The sequence below is a fragment of the Herpailurus yagouaroundi genome, unplaced genomic scaffold, assembly GCF_014898765.1.
Source record: "Herpailurus yagouaroundi ecotype Mexico unplaced genomic scaffold, PumYag 77, whole genome shotgun sequence".
Classification (NCBI taxonomy): domain Eukaryota; kingdom Metazoa; phylum Chordata; class Mammalia; order Carnivora; family Felidae; genus Herpailurus; species Herpailurus yagouaroundi.
Window position 1 is genome coordinate 31,924,462 of NW_024412388.1, and position 13,102 is coordinate 31,937,563.

General features: G+C 49.6%; 1 protein-coding gene and 1 pseudogene across 2 annotated transcripts in view; both read left to right on the forward strand.

Annotated features, from left to right (window-relative positions):
• Nucleotides 1-3,478: 3,478 nt before the first annotated feature.
• Nucleotides 3,479-13,102, forward strand: part of CTPS1 (CTP synthase 1) — a 30,697-nt gene continuing 21,073 nt past the window's right edge. Inside the window, exons 1-5 of one of the 2 annotated variants that reach the window (XM_040469809.1) lie at nucleotides 3,479-3,605; nucleotides 7,775-7,953; nucleotides 8,828-8,998; nucleotides 11,493-11,593; nucleotides 12,352-12,468. In XM_040469809.1, the coding sequence (XP_040325743.1) occupies nucleotides 7,788-7,953; nucleotides 8,828-8,998; nucleotides 11,493-11,593; nucleotides 12,352-12,468 (555 nt within the window). In that variant the 5' untranslated portion in view covers nucleotides 3,479-3,605; nucleotides 7,775-7,787. Of the gene's footprint in view, nucleotides 3,728-7,774; nucleotides 7,954-8,827; nucleotides 8,999-11,492; nucleotides 11,594-12,351; nucleotides 12,469-13,102 lie in introns of both variants that reach the window. The other variant, XM_040469810.1, reaches the window with a different exon arrangement.
• On the forward strand, nucleotides 3,902-5,877 carry LOC121026938 (60S ribosomal protein L17-like; annotated as a pseudogene).

Here is a 13,102-nt window from a genome sequence, read left to right on the forward strand (position 1 = left end):
CGGTGAGGAAACAATTGGCAGGATTTGGTGATGGGCGGAAAGAGGGGGTGCAAAACAGAAAGGATTCAAAGTGAACCTTCATACGTGCTCTCAGTAGGGCATTTACACTTTTCACTCCCGGCTTCAACATATGGAATATAGTAGTCAGGATGGCATTTGCCTTCCAGGGTAGTAGAGGGAATTAAACCTAGGTGAACAAGACTGTACCTGATAAGGGGAACTGAGACACAGAAACGTGAAGTCATCGCAATGAGATTAATTACAATCGGGTGGGGAGGAGACGCCCAGGTAGACAGGCAATTTCAGCACCCTGTGATAAATGTCTTAGGGAAAGTATTGAGCGGCACCCTGGGAGGGACGTGTAGGAGGGGCACTGTCTTAGGTCGCATTCCCTAGGAACAAAGACCAAGAGGGGGTTCTTGTGTAAGTGAATAATTGAGCAATGCTCCCAAGTGAAACCTGTAAGGGAATGGGGGGAACAGCACAGGGCAGGGAAGGTGCTAGAAAAGACGACAGGTGTGTTTAGCTCAGGGGCTGGCAAACTTTGGAATTGTCATCAAACCTGCATTTCTATTTCTGTGACACTTATTTTGTTCAGGCACTACACTTTCTGTGCTACAAAGACAGAATTGAGTAGTTGTGACCGGGACCATATGGCCCAAAAGCCCAAAATACTTACTCTCAGGCCCTTTCCAGAAAGTTTGCGGCCCCTGGTTGAGGCTGCAGCCTGATCCCAGGGGGAGCTCTGGAACACGAAGAGCAGTGCACAGCAATCCCACCTGAAGACAAGGTGCCTGTGTGTTTGTGCCAAGACCTTCACGCTTAGAAGGGCCCTAAATCTGGAGTTCAGGAGACAGGTCCAGGTTGGAAATGTCAATTTGGGAGTCGTCAGAATATAGATGGTACTTAAAGTCAGGATGAGATTATGTAAAGAGTGATTATAGATGGAGAAGGGATCTTATGAGCCCTGGGGCATACCACTGTTTACAGGTCAGGAACAGGAAAGGTTCTAGGAAAGGGCACCCAGAAGGAGCGGACTGTGAAATAGGAGAAAAACAGAGAAATGGTTTTCTAGAAGCCAGGTAAAGAACATGTTTTAAGGAGGGACTGATCAGCTTTGACAAGTGCTGTTAGGGATCATCTGGTCTAGGAGCAGGATCTGGGGGCAGTATGGCTGCACTCACAAGCCCACAGGGAGTCTGTGAGCTCATGGCTGGGGAGAGGAACAGCCCGAACGTGCAAACACACACACACACACACACACACACACACACACACACACACCATGCACGTACAGCCACACTGGCATCTCTATCTAGGACTTGGGAGTCTAGGCTGGGATTCAGAGGTTTGGGAGCACAGAGGTTAATTTTCGACAAGCACAGTTTCAGTGTGAATAATGTGAGCAATTACCTGATCAGAATGAGTTCAAGAGAGAGGGAAGAAATCGCAGACAACAAGTGCAAACAGCACTTTCTAGGAGCTGTGCTGAAAAGGGACACGGAGGAATGAGGGGTAGCCAGAGAATCACGTACAGTGAAGACAGAGGTTTTGAGACGGCAGACACTGCATCCTGTTAGGGGAAATGATATGATAGAGGGGAAAACCGCTGATGCACGACGGGAGAATTAACAGAGTGACGTTCTTGACTTGACAAGAAGATATGGCGCCTGAAACAATGAGGGTAGTGTGTCCACAGCACAGGGGAGAAGGCAGAGCCTGTGCGCAGAGATAGAACTAGGTTGATGGATACAGCGCTGGGAGCTCAAGAAGGTCCGATGGCTTCTATTTTCTCAGTGAAATAGGAAGCAAGACCACTGCTGAGAAAGAGTATGGGGGAGGGGAAGGCAGAGGTTCAAAGGAGGAGGAGGCAGGGGACAGTGATCACCCAGAACACCCGCCGAGGGAATGGCTCATTCTTGTGTCTCCTACAGCATCTCCATTACTTCAGCAAGTATGTTCTCAGTGTCTATCATGTCCCAGCGCTAAGATAAACACCAAATGCTTCTTGAAAGAATGTGTGGACATAGCACATCCTCAAACACATCCCGAGCATGTTTTAGATTTGGAGCTGAGTGCAGTTTGGGTGGCTTGGCAGGGTAGAAGCAGTGGGGTTCCAGATTTGGAAGAAGCCAGAAGCTCTCTTTGGGCCACTACGGAAGCCTCCCAACCGGTTCCTTGGAAACCATTTGTTTGAGTCGTTTTCCTAAATGATTACAAGAGCTTGTGACAAATTGCTTCTAGGGAAGAAAACAGGAACATCGGGGTACAGAGGTGAGAAGTTTTTCAAGTACCCTTGTGTGGTGTTCATAGTAAAAAAAAAATTAACCATGTGCCTGTATCCACTATTCAAAAGAAAAACAAAATCCCCTCCTCAAAAATTCTTCTATGGTTTTTCTACTGCCTGTAGGAGAAACAAAATCCTTAACTTACTCTATAATGCTCTGCATGGTATGGCCATGCCCACCTCTCCAGCCTGATCTCTTATTCTCTCTTCCTTTGGCTCTCTCCAATGCAGCTACACTGGCCTGATGATTCAGCTGTTCTACATTCTTCTGGGCCTCAGGGCCTTCACACAAGCTTTTCTTTCTGCCTCACTCATTCTTACTCCCCACCTCCCCTTCCCATTCTTTGCCAGTAAATTTCAGTTCTCAGCTTTAAACTGCTTTTTCGGAGAAGACTTCTTGACTGCATCCCCAATGCCCACCAGACTTGGTCAGTCCCCACACCGGGCACTCCAGCAGCAAAAAATTATGAAAATCACGATGAAGTGTAATTGGCTGATCAATTTGCCCCGCTACGTCGTTATACCCAGGACAGGGTCCTTTGGAGCTCAGCCCAGCGTGTGGTACACAGTGGGTGCTCAATGACTATTAGCCGGAGGAAACTATGTACTTTTCTGGACCCTTCTCCATCTAAAGCAGCTGCGCTCAGGGCAGATGCGGGGGCAAGGAAGCCAGATGAGGAAGGAGCGGGAGCTGAGGCGCCCTTCTAGGCTTTCTCATTTAGAGGCCAGCAGGGGGTGACACTGCCGCTGTCCCTCGGTCCAGAGGGCGTGGAGGGAGAGATGGGCTGGGGTCGCACCACCAGCTGGCGTGAACGTGGTGCTCACGGCGCCAGAAGGTTCGGAGACACGGCGTGATGGATCTGGCCTCCTCTCGAAGGCTGCTGAGGCCAGACGACGGATTTGCCAGGTTTGAGTGCAAAAACGGCCTCCTCCGCAAGAGAGGAAGCCTGGATCACCGACTGCGAACAAAAGATGCAAGGGAGAAAAGCCACAACCTGCCGGGTCGCCAACGCCTGCGTCTTCCGGGCGTCAGCAGCCCGGGTACAAGCCCGCAGAACAGCCCCAGCCGACGAGAAAGCGCGTCTCCCCCGCGCCTGCGCACTCGGGGCCCTGCGCCCCGCTCACCCAGACCCCGCCCCTGGGAGGGCCCTCGCGCCCGCCCCGCCCCCCGCCTCTGCGTGCGCACCGCCTGGAGCCCGCCTCCGTGAAAGACGGCCGGGCGCATGCGGCCGGGCTGGTTCACTGGCTGCCCGGGGCCCAGCGCGCGCGTCGCACACCTAGATCCTTAGCCGACGGCAGGCCTGGAAGCCGGCTTCAGGTAGGCTGACTCCAGGGATCCTGGGGGAACTGTTCTGCCGTGCAGGAATCGGCGGCGCTAGCTGAACCCGGCGCGGGACAGCCACACCGCCGGCTGATAGACACCGCTCCCACCAATCAAGGGTGAGGTGGCTCGCCGGCCTGACCAATGGGCTGCGTGCCTAACGGGAGTGGGGCGGGCGGGCGGCCAGGCCGGCTAGGAGCCGGCTCCCGCGCGCGGGGCCGCGTGGCCGGGCGCCGCTGGGAAGCCGGGCCGCAAGGGGCGTGGGGCGGCGGGAAAGGCCGCGGGGCCGGGGTCGCGGGGGCCGGCAGTACGCGCTGCAGCGCGACCTGGCTCGGCTGAGCAGGGGGCCGGGGATGACGCGTGGGACCGGGAGGGCCGTAGAGGCGCCGGAGCCCCTCTGCTCAGCCCTCCGGGAGAAGCCCCGGCGGCCGCCCCTCCTTGGGGACTGCCCGGGCCCTGGCCCCTCCGACCCTGGGGCACGGCTGCAGCCTGGCTGGGAGGCGGTTCAAGGTCCGAGACGCGCTGCCGCGTGGGGGATGGGTTCGGCGGCCTGGCCGCGGCCCCTCCGGCGCGCCCCGGCTCCAGTGGGCGGAAGGGGCCTTGCAGCTCGTCGGGGCTCGGGGTGCGGCCCCTTCGGCCCCACAGCCGTGGCGCTCCCCTCCTGGCCGCTCCTAGAGAGCATGCCGCGTTTTAAAGAAGTTCACTACGTTTGCGTGGCACACGTAGGTCCACACTCGTAATTTCCAATCCGCAGCAGTCGTGGTGACAGGCGATGCGGGGATCACCCATTTTTCCGATGTAAGGACCCGGGCTTCAGGCACCTTGATGGACTTGACAGGTCTCCGTACACAAGTGGTAGGGCTGGAGGTGAATCTCAAAACATTTTTATCGACAAAAAAAGCTTTCCCCCCCCCCACCCTTGCCATTTTTATTGAATTCCTCTGATGCAATTTTTTTTTAAGATTATTTTTAGGTAATCTCTATACCCATCGTGGGGCTCGAACTCCCACCCCTGAGATCAAGAGTTGCATGCTCTACCGGCTGAACCAGCCAGGCACCCCTGATACCTCTTAATATATGTTACTTCTGTGCTTGAAAACTTTCCCATGTGTCCATCCTCTTCAGAATAAAGTGCAGATTGGACATGAAGGTTTCCACATGATTTGGACCCTTGCCTACATTTCCAGCTTATTTCCCACTGTCTTCCCACAGGCACCCTCCACCCCCCCACCCCCCCTTCTTGGCCCTGCATCTGTTTTCTGTAGATGGCCTTCACCTTCCTGTTCACTCTGTTGCCTTCTCCATGCTTTATTTCTTGCTGTCAGTCCTTGAAGACCTGTTGCAGGTCTCAGGTCAACTAAGCAGGAGCAACTTGGATCCTCTCCCTGCCTTAATTTCTCTCACGTTCCTCTGCTAGGACATGATCTATACCCTGGTCTTGCCACTGAAAGCTTTCTGCTTTCTGTTCTCCATGTGTGCCTTTCATATGTTGTCCCTGTTTCCCACCATCAGTGGATTTCTCATTTCTTTGTAAATGTTTTGTCTCTAACCGGACTGCCAGCAACTTGTGATATGAGCCCAGATCTGGTGAAGTTGTCTGGTCCCTGCTCTTCCCATAAGCAGCCTGAGGTGATCTCTGAAAATGGTTTGCTATTCACTTGACCCAGAAAACCCTACGAAATCATGCAAGTCAAGAGGTTTCAAATCTTTGTGTTCACTTTAAGAACACACGTGAAACTTCCCAGGCCATCGAGGGTACGCATATCCAAAAAGCCACCAAGTATCTGAAAGATGTCACTTTGTAGACACAGCGTGTGCCATTCCGTGTCACTGCAGTGGTGGAGTTGGTAGGTGTGGGTGTGCCCAGGCCGAACCGTGGGGCTGGACACGGGGTTGGTGGCCCAAAAAGAGCGCTGAATTTTTACTGCACATGCTTAAACATGCAGAGAAGAATGCTGAACTTAAGGGTTTAGATGTAGATTCTCTGGTTATTGGGCACATCCAGGTGAACAAAAGCCCCCAAGCTGCGGCGCAGAACTTACAGGGCTCGTGGTCGGTTCAACCCACACGTGAGCTCTCCTGCCACGCGGAGATGGTCCTTACTGGGAAAGAGCAGCTAGTCCCCAAACCGGGAGAGGAGGTTGCAGAAAAAAAAGAGATCCCAGAAGAAACTGGAGAAACAAAAACCTATGGCCTGGGAGTAAATTCTGCATAAAATAAATGCAAATAGAAGTTAAAAAAAAACCCAAAACCTTTTGTGGTCCCCAAAGTGTCCAGCACGGTAGCACCTACATAGGGGGTCGCTCATCAGTGTGAGTGAGTGGGTCCTGTCAGCCTCTCCTACCTGGTCTGGGAGCCCATTGGGGCCTTTATTGCCAGGCACTGTGGGAGGCTGCAAGAATCTTCCCTCAAGAGAGGTGTTAACCCTCTTCAGGTAAAATTGGGGCAAGTCGAATACAAACGGATGAAGAAGGAGTCTTCTGTAAAAGTAACCTGCTCCATCACCCACTCTGAGAAATTTCTAGGAACATCTAAAATTTAGTCTGAGAATTTAGTTCTATAGTGTCAGGGATATTCCTGGATAGAACATATCTAAAATGTAGCCAAGTCTGATAATTCATGTGTCAGTAAGGATCTGTTTCACTGTGAGGTGACAGAGTAGTGTCTCCCCCCGCCCCCCCCCCCCCAATATCAGGGACTTGGGGTCAAACGAGTTTTGGGGAAACTACACTGTATGCCCATTTGGGGACATCACAGAGCATATTAACTTATTAAAGGCTACTGGAGATCTGGCATTAAACCAATTGACTGTTTAACAACATTTCTGATTTTTATGTCCATAAAATGCTTTATGGGAGCCCCACATACATTTTGCAGAAACCAAGGAGCATGCTTTTGGAAACGGTCTAACAATGGAAAGAGCAAGTCACGGTCTGGTTGTCTTCCTTGCTGTCCAAGGGGGAAGTCATTCTGAGCATTCTTACTTTGCCAAGTGTATTCATTCCTGCCTTGGGGAGTGGGGCGGGGGAATGCTTTAGGCAGAACTCCCCGGTTTCCTTGTTCCTTTCTTAGCTTATTTTTATTATAAACTGGCTTCACATGAAGCGTTCCCAGAGGAGGAAAATGTCCTGACCGTGCCAAAGCAAGCATTCTCTTCTACTTGGTGATTGTGTTTTGATCACATTTGGGTTTACTGACCAAATGATGTTTCTGAGCCTCTGAAGCTAGGGCCAGTGATGAATTCTCCCTGGCCAGCCTGTTGCTGTCACCTCGCCTCTTGCCTCTGCTGTTTCTTCCATCCACCCACCCTTTTTATCTGTCACCACATCTGCTGCTTCCATTCCCGGCCACAGCTGTACAGCTTTTTGGATTTAATGGGATCTGTCCTCTCTTTGAGTCCTCTGCCCATTATGTGTTTCAGGCTGGTTTGTTATCTGATGTTCCTTTCCTCCAGTATATATGGTTGGTTTCTCTTCATTGTATAGCTCGGAGAGAGTTTTGAGTTAAACAGCCGTACAACTGGGAAGGAGTAAGTTATTAATAAACTGCAGGAGCAAACTACCTTTAACTAAAGGATTTTTAGGCTTAATTGCAACTCCTTTTAAATGTTGAAGTTCTTTTATTCCGTCTTCCATAACCTAGCGAAGCTCTGTTTTCTTGGGGATACATTGTAGGTTAGCCAAAGACATTCTCTTTTGTGGAGCAATCAGGCAACCCAGGGCTCATCCAAGATTGAGACGTTGTTTCTCCCATGCAGGGAAAATAATGAGGCACCTGCTTTCGAACCCCGGGGTCTGCTGGCTACTATGTCAGCCAATGTTTGGGGCATAGCATTCTGTCAGCTTTTTAAATTTATTTTTTTTATTAGGTGGTCTCTCAAGGTTGTTGGTTGTCAGAGCTTTAAACAAAAGCTACATTATGTGACTAGTCATTGTTTTTCAACTCCTGTTTGACTAAAGCCATTCAGTGATCCTAAGAAATGTTTGTTAGGAGCTCACATCACATAACAACCTTCTAAAGTCGTGCGATGGACAGGGAAACTGAGGCTCCCGGGGGGGGGGGGGGTGGTTCATAGCTAGGAAGCGGTACGGCTAGCCTTTGAACCCAGATACGTTTGCTTTGTGGAAATATATTTTATCTGTAATTTTTCCTTCTTCCATTCCCAGGTCAAAAAGTAAAATGAAGTACATTCTAGTTACTGGTGGTGTTATATCAGGAATTGGAAAAGGAATCATCGCCAGCAGCGTAGGCACGATACTGAAATCATGCGGTTTACATGTAACTTCAATTAAAATTGACCCATACATTAACATTGATGCGGGAACATTCTCTCCTTATGAACATGGTAAGCACGATGCATTTCTTTCTTTTGTTAAAATAATAATTATGGAGTATGTGGAAGAATATACATCAGCCCTTGGAAATGGTGTGTATTTTGTATTATGTGACTTGCATTTCCTGCCTTCCAAAAAGGTCCTTAGTGTTAGCAGAATCTGTTTTTCTCACCTTGACAGAGAGGAAGCAGAAATCTAAATAGGCAACATAGTGATTAGAGTCTAGAGGTTTCTATAATAGAAACCCCTCTCTGAGGGGGAAAAAATAAGACATTTTTCCCTTTCCAGTTTTTATGCTGGTCTCCTATTGTGATGGTAGGAATGAACCATTCTGGGCAAGACTTCTAGAATGACGCCTCAAGGAATGAATGTCAAACAAAGGAATGGGAGAAACTTGGAGTTTCACAACTTTGTTTGGGACTAAAGTGTAGCCCAGAAGCTGGTTTTTGTAATCAGCAGGACCTTAGTATCCAGTGTGAGCTTTGAAGGAAATCATGCTTTTATCACGTTTGAAACCTTTTGCTGCACAAGTAGGCATTGTTGAAAGTTCTTTCTCTTTAGGCAGCAGATACCACACTCCTGTAAAGTTCCCTGTCTCCACCGCCCTTGAGGCTATGATTTCCTTCCGTTCAATGCTATTTTATACCTTCCTGATTCAGACCGAGCTTGTTGATAGGCTGGAAGTAAGCTATTGCCTTCTGGAGAATGGTTGGTGATATTTTTCTTTCTTTTGTGTCATATTTAGTTTTCTAGAAATAAATTTCTCTGCTTCATGTCCAGGTAATGCAGACTTTGTTCTATTTGAGTGTTTATATTTTGAGCCTCACATTTGCCATGACATGGGTGTTTCTCACTTACCCTGACCGTTTTCACTATTCACCGCAGGCGAGGTTTTCGTGCTGGATGATGGTGGGGAAGTAGATCTTGATCTAGGGAACTATGAGCGGTTCCTAGACATCCGCCTCACCAAGGACAATAATCTGACCACTGGAAAGATCTACCAGTACGTCATTAACAAGGAACGCAAAGGAGATTACTTGGGGAAAACCGTCCAAGGTAAAACTGGATTTGCCCTCAAGGTGTGAAAACCTTAAGCAGTTTGCTTTTCTTTTGTGAACAAAAATTTACTTTTCATGCAATTTCAGCCTGAAAGCGTCCAGGTATTGTTACTGAACCATGCCTTCCGTTGAAAATTTAGAGTTGTATGGCTGTTTACCCAAAAAGTAATTTGAAGGAGCCTCTGCTGCTGTATGAATGCCACTGAAGCTATCAGTCTGGCATGATTTGAGCCCAGAGAGCTGTTGTTTTTACACAGTGATGGATGTGAAGTGACGAAGGCAGCTAGATCAGGGCAGTCAGCCAGGCCGTGTATATATGTTGTGCATGTGGGACCCACTTGTAAACAGTGGTAGGACAAGAACGTGCGTTGTGTACGTTGGTCTGCAGGCTGGTCATCGGTGCGCGTGGGCCTGTGGGAGTCTGAGAAGCGGCTCTCTGGGTCTCCTGCCCTTTTACCAGCCAGCTTCACTTATGTTCGCCTGCTGCCCTGGGGTTTTGCACAGCATTCATTTGAGAAAATTGCCACTCTTAAAAGGTGGGGTTGGAAAACCACTGGTCTAGTGTGATGGCTTAAGTCCAAATTTGGGGGGGTGGGAGAGGTTTGCTGAAAAGTGGCTTTTCTCTGAGTTATGAGAGTGAATCTGCCCTTGGCTTTAGACTTTGCTAAATTGAAAGCCACTTAGCCCCTGCTTAGCCCATGTTTAGATCTTAGGCCTGCCACTTACCAGCTTTGTGAACACAGGCAGATTACTTAACCTCTTTGAGATCTGGCTCTCTTTTCTGCCAAATGGAGTTACTAACTACCTGGCTCTCCTGATTGCTTGGAGGGCGAAAAGAGCTGCGTGACACCGTTTCTCTGAGTTCCTGACACGTAGAAAGGGGATCAGTTAGGAATTAAGATGATCTCGATCATACAGTTTGTTGTTCTAGGCCTCCAGCGAATTCATTCTTGTGTGCATTCATTCGTCACATGTTTCTTGAATGCTCACTGCGGACATACCCTGTCTGGCGCTGGGGCTACGGATGAAGGAGACCAGCGAGGCTCCCGCCCCCCATGGGGGCTTCCGCGTGGGAGACACAAAAACAAACAGATGAAACAAGATGTCTGATAAGAGCTGTGAAGGAAATAGGAGACAGAATGCGTGGGGACGGCCAGTTTGGACAGGTGGTTAGGGAGACTCCACGAGGGGGCATTGTGGAGGAGAGAGGCCAGCCAGGGGACAGGCGGAGGAGGGGCCTGAGGCCTGAGGCTACAGTCAGGCCAGGGGACCAGGGGGATGGGTGTGGGGAGTGGGGGCGGTGAGGTGGGCTGCAGCCAGGTTATGTAGGGCCTTTTGGGCCTTGGCCTGGAGTTTGGATTTTACTCAGAGCGGTGGGAAGCCATTGAAGAGTTTAAAACACGGGATGGGGGGAAACTGCATATTTAAAAGATCCCTTTGGCTGCTGTGTGTGCAGTAGATAATGAATATCCTTGTGCCTGAGGCACTGCTGCTTAAATACAGAGCAGGTTAAACAGTAATCCCTGCCCCTTAGGAACCTGCCTTCTGGCCCGACAGCTAGGGTTTTAAAAAGTGTTCAGCGCTGGCTGACTTTGCTGAGCACTGGCATGCTAGGCGCTCTGCTTAGCATTGTACCAGTGGTGGCTCATGAAATTTGCACAACTTTATGAAGTGGAAGCTGTTGTCTCCACTTAGCGGATAGGGAAATCGAGCTTAAGAATAGTTAAGCGGTGTCCCAAGGATCCATACCTAATGAGAGGTGGAACTGAGGTTCGAATCTGACATTCTGGCCCCAGATGCTGTGCTCCTGACCACCCCGCCGTCCTGTACCCTCTCTTATCTGTGGATTGTGTATCCTCTGAGAAACTGGAACATAATGGAACAGGGGCCTGGAAGGCACCCAGGTGTGAAGTGTGCCAGCCTTCAGCAGTAGTGGTGCGGCGGCCACAGGGTCTGTTGAATGGTGGTGCAGCCCTGGGGCCCTCTGCAGAGGGGCCAGGGCACTGATGCGGGTTCAGGATATACTCTTGGCTTTACCCTCTTGTGCTTCTAGCCACGACTTGGAAACCTGGAAAGGAGGCCACAGACAGTGGGAGCTCAAAGATTTCTTTAATTTTTTTTTTAATGTTTATTTCTGAGACAGAGAGAGACAGAGCATGAATGGGGGAGGGGCAGAGAGACAGGGAGACACAGAATCCGAAGCAGGCTCCAGGCTCTGAGCTGTCAGCACAGAGCCCGACGCGGGGCTCGAACTCACAAACCGCGAGATCATGACCTGAGCTGAAGTCGGATGCCCAACCGACTGAGCCACCCAGGCGCCCCGGAGCTCAAAGATTTCTTAATGCCATGTAAGAGTGGTCTCAAAAATATGTTTATGACCCCTTCACCGCTCCAGGCAAAGATTGCGGCCGTTTGTTGACATAGTAAGTGTATCTCCTTCCACCAGTGTTGATAGGAAAGTGTATGTTACGTGCCTCTTTCCTCTTTTCCAGTTGTCCCTCACATCACAGATGCAATCCAGGAGTGGGTCATGAGACAGGCGTTAATACCCGTGGATGAAGACGGCCTAGAGCCTCAAGTGTGTGTTATTGAGGTTTGTAGGAGTCTTTTCTAACCAAGTGTACACACACATTCACCTCCTTAGTCAGCCATCAGCACCTGGTAAGACAGTGCTCTGTGAGGCCCTTGACCCTAACCACAGTGGGACAGGTAAGGGCACAGTGACAGTCCTGGGATGGGGCCAGGCCGTTGAACGCGAGTAGGTGCAAGCGATCAGAGGTGCAGAGCGAGCCTCTTCGTTCACTTATCATGACTGTACCAGTAAGAGCCGCAGGACACATTTTCCTCTCTCTCTTGAGAAAGTCAGCTGACCTTCATCTCTCCTCTGGTGGGAATCCTCTCATCTCTGAATGAGCCCCGTTGCTTTCAGTTTCTTTACTCCTGCTCTGCTGGTCCTAGCCGTTGGATGTAAAATAGAGGACTCAGAAATTCCATCAGCCTATTACTGATACCTTGTCACACAACAGTTATTTATGGCTAAGTAGATAAGATTTAGGTTTCTTGGCTTCGTGACTGGTATGAATAAAGTTTCTAGTATATCTTTCACCTGGCCTTTTTCTTGGCCAGATCTGCCAGATCCATAACTTTGGGGAATGGAGAGCCTGTCCAGCAAAGTAGCTGTTCAGCATAAAGAAATGTCATTTACTGCTAAGTGACATCAACTGCGCTCAGAGAGTCCACATTATGCTGTTACTGATCGCTGAGCTGAGATAATGGGGTGCAGTTGTCCGAAAACTGACCCATGAAAGGAAGGGTTAGTGCTTGATCTCTAACAGAACTTTGTTCTTGTAGCTCGGTGGAACGGTGGGAGATATAGAAAGCATGCCCTTTATTGAGGCCTTCCGTCAGTTCCAGTTCAAGGTCAAAAGAGAGAACTTTTGTAATATTCACGTCAGTCTAGTCCCTCAGGTAAGGCATTCGAATTTTACTTTGTGGAGGTGGGAAGGAGAGAGAAGAGGGTGCTTTTCATTCCTTGTCTATTTTAGGTGTGTGAGATGCAGGGAATAAAGACTGTCTTTGTGAATTTAAAATTACTGTAATCAGACTTTTGGAAAAGCTCAGATGGAAAACATTTGGAAAATTAGCCAGGGAAGTTGCCGTTGAAGGTGGTGGATTGAAAATGTCCCATTTGGGGGCCCCTGGGGGGCTCAGTCAGTTATACGCATCCGAATTCTGCTCAGGTCATGAGCTTGTGGTTTGTGGATTTGAGCCCTGTGTCAGGCTTTGCGCCGACAGTGCGGAGCCTGCTTGGGATTCTCTCTGCCCCTCCCCCACTCACACTTACTCAAACTAAATAAACTTAAAAAAAAAAAAAATGTCCCACTTGTCTCTACTATATGGTGAAAACCCACTACAGCTAGAGCAAAGGGAATTTTTTTTTTTTTTTTAAGGTTTGTATATTTTGAGAGAGAGAGTGCGTACATGCGTGCACTTGAGCAGGGGAGAAGCAGAGAGAGGGAGAGAGAAAATTCCAAGCAGGCTCCACGTTGCCAGTGCAGAGCCCAGTGTGGGGCTCAATCTCACGCTCCGGGAGATCATGACC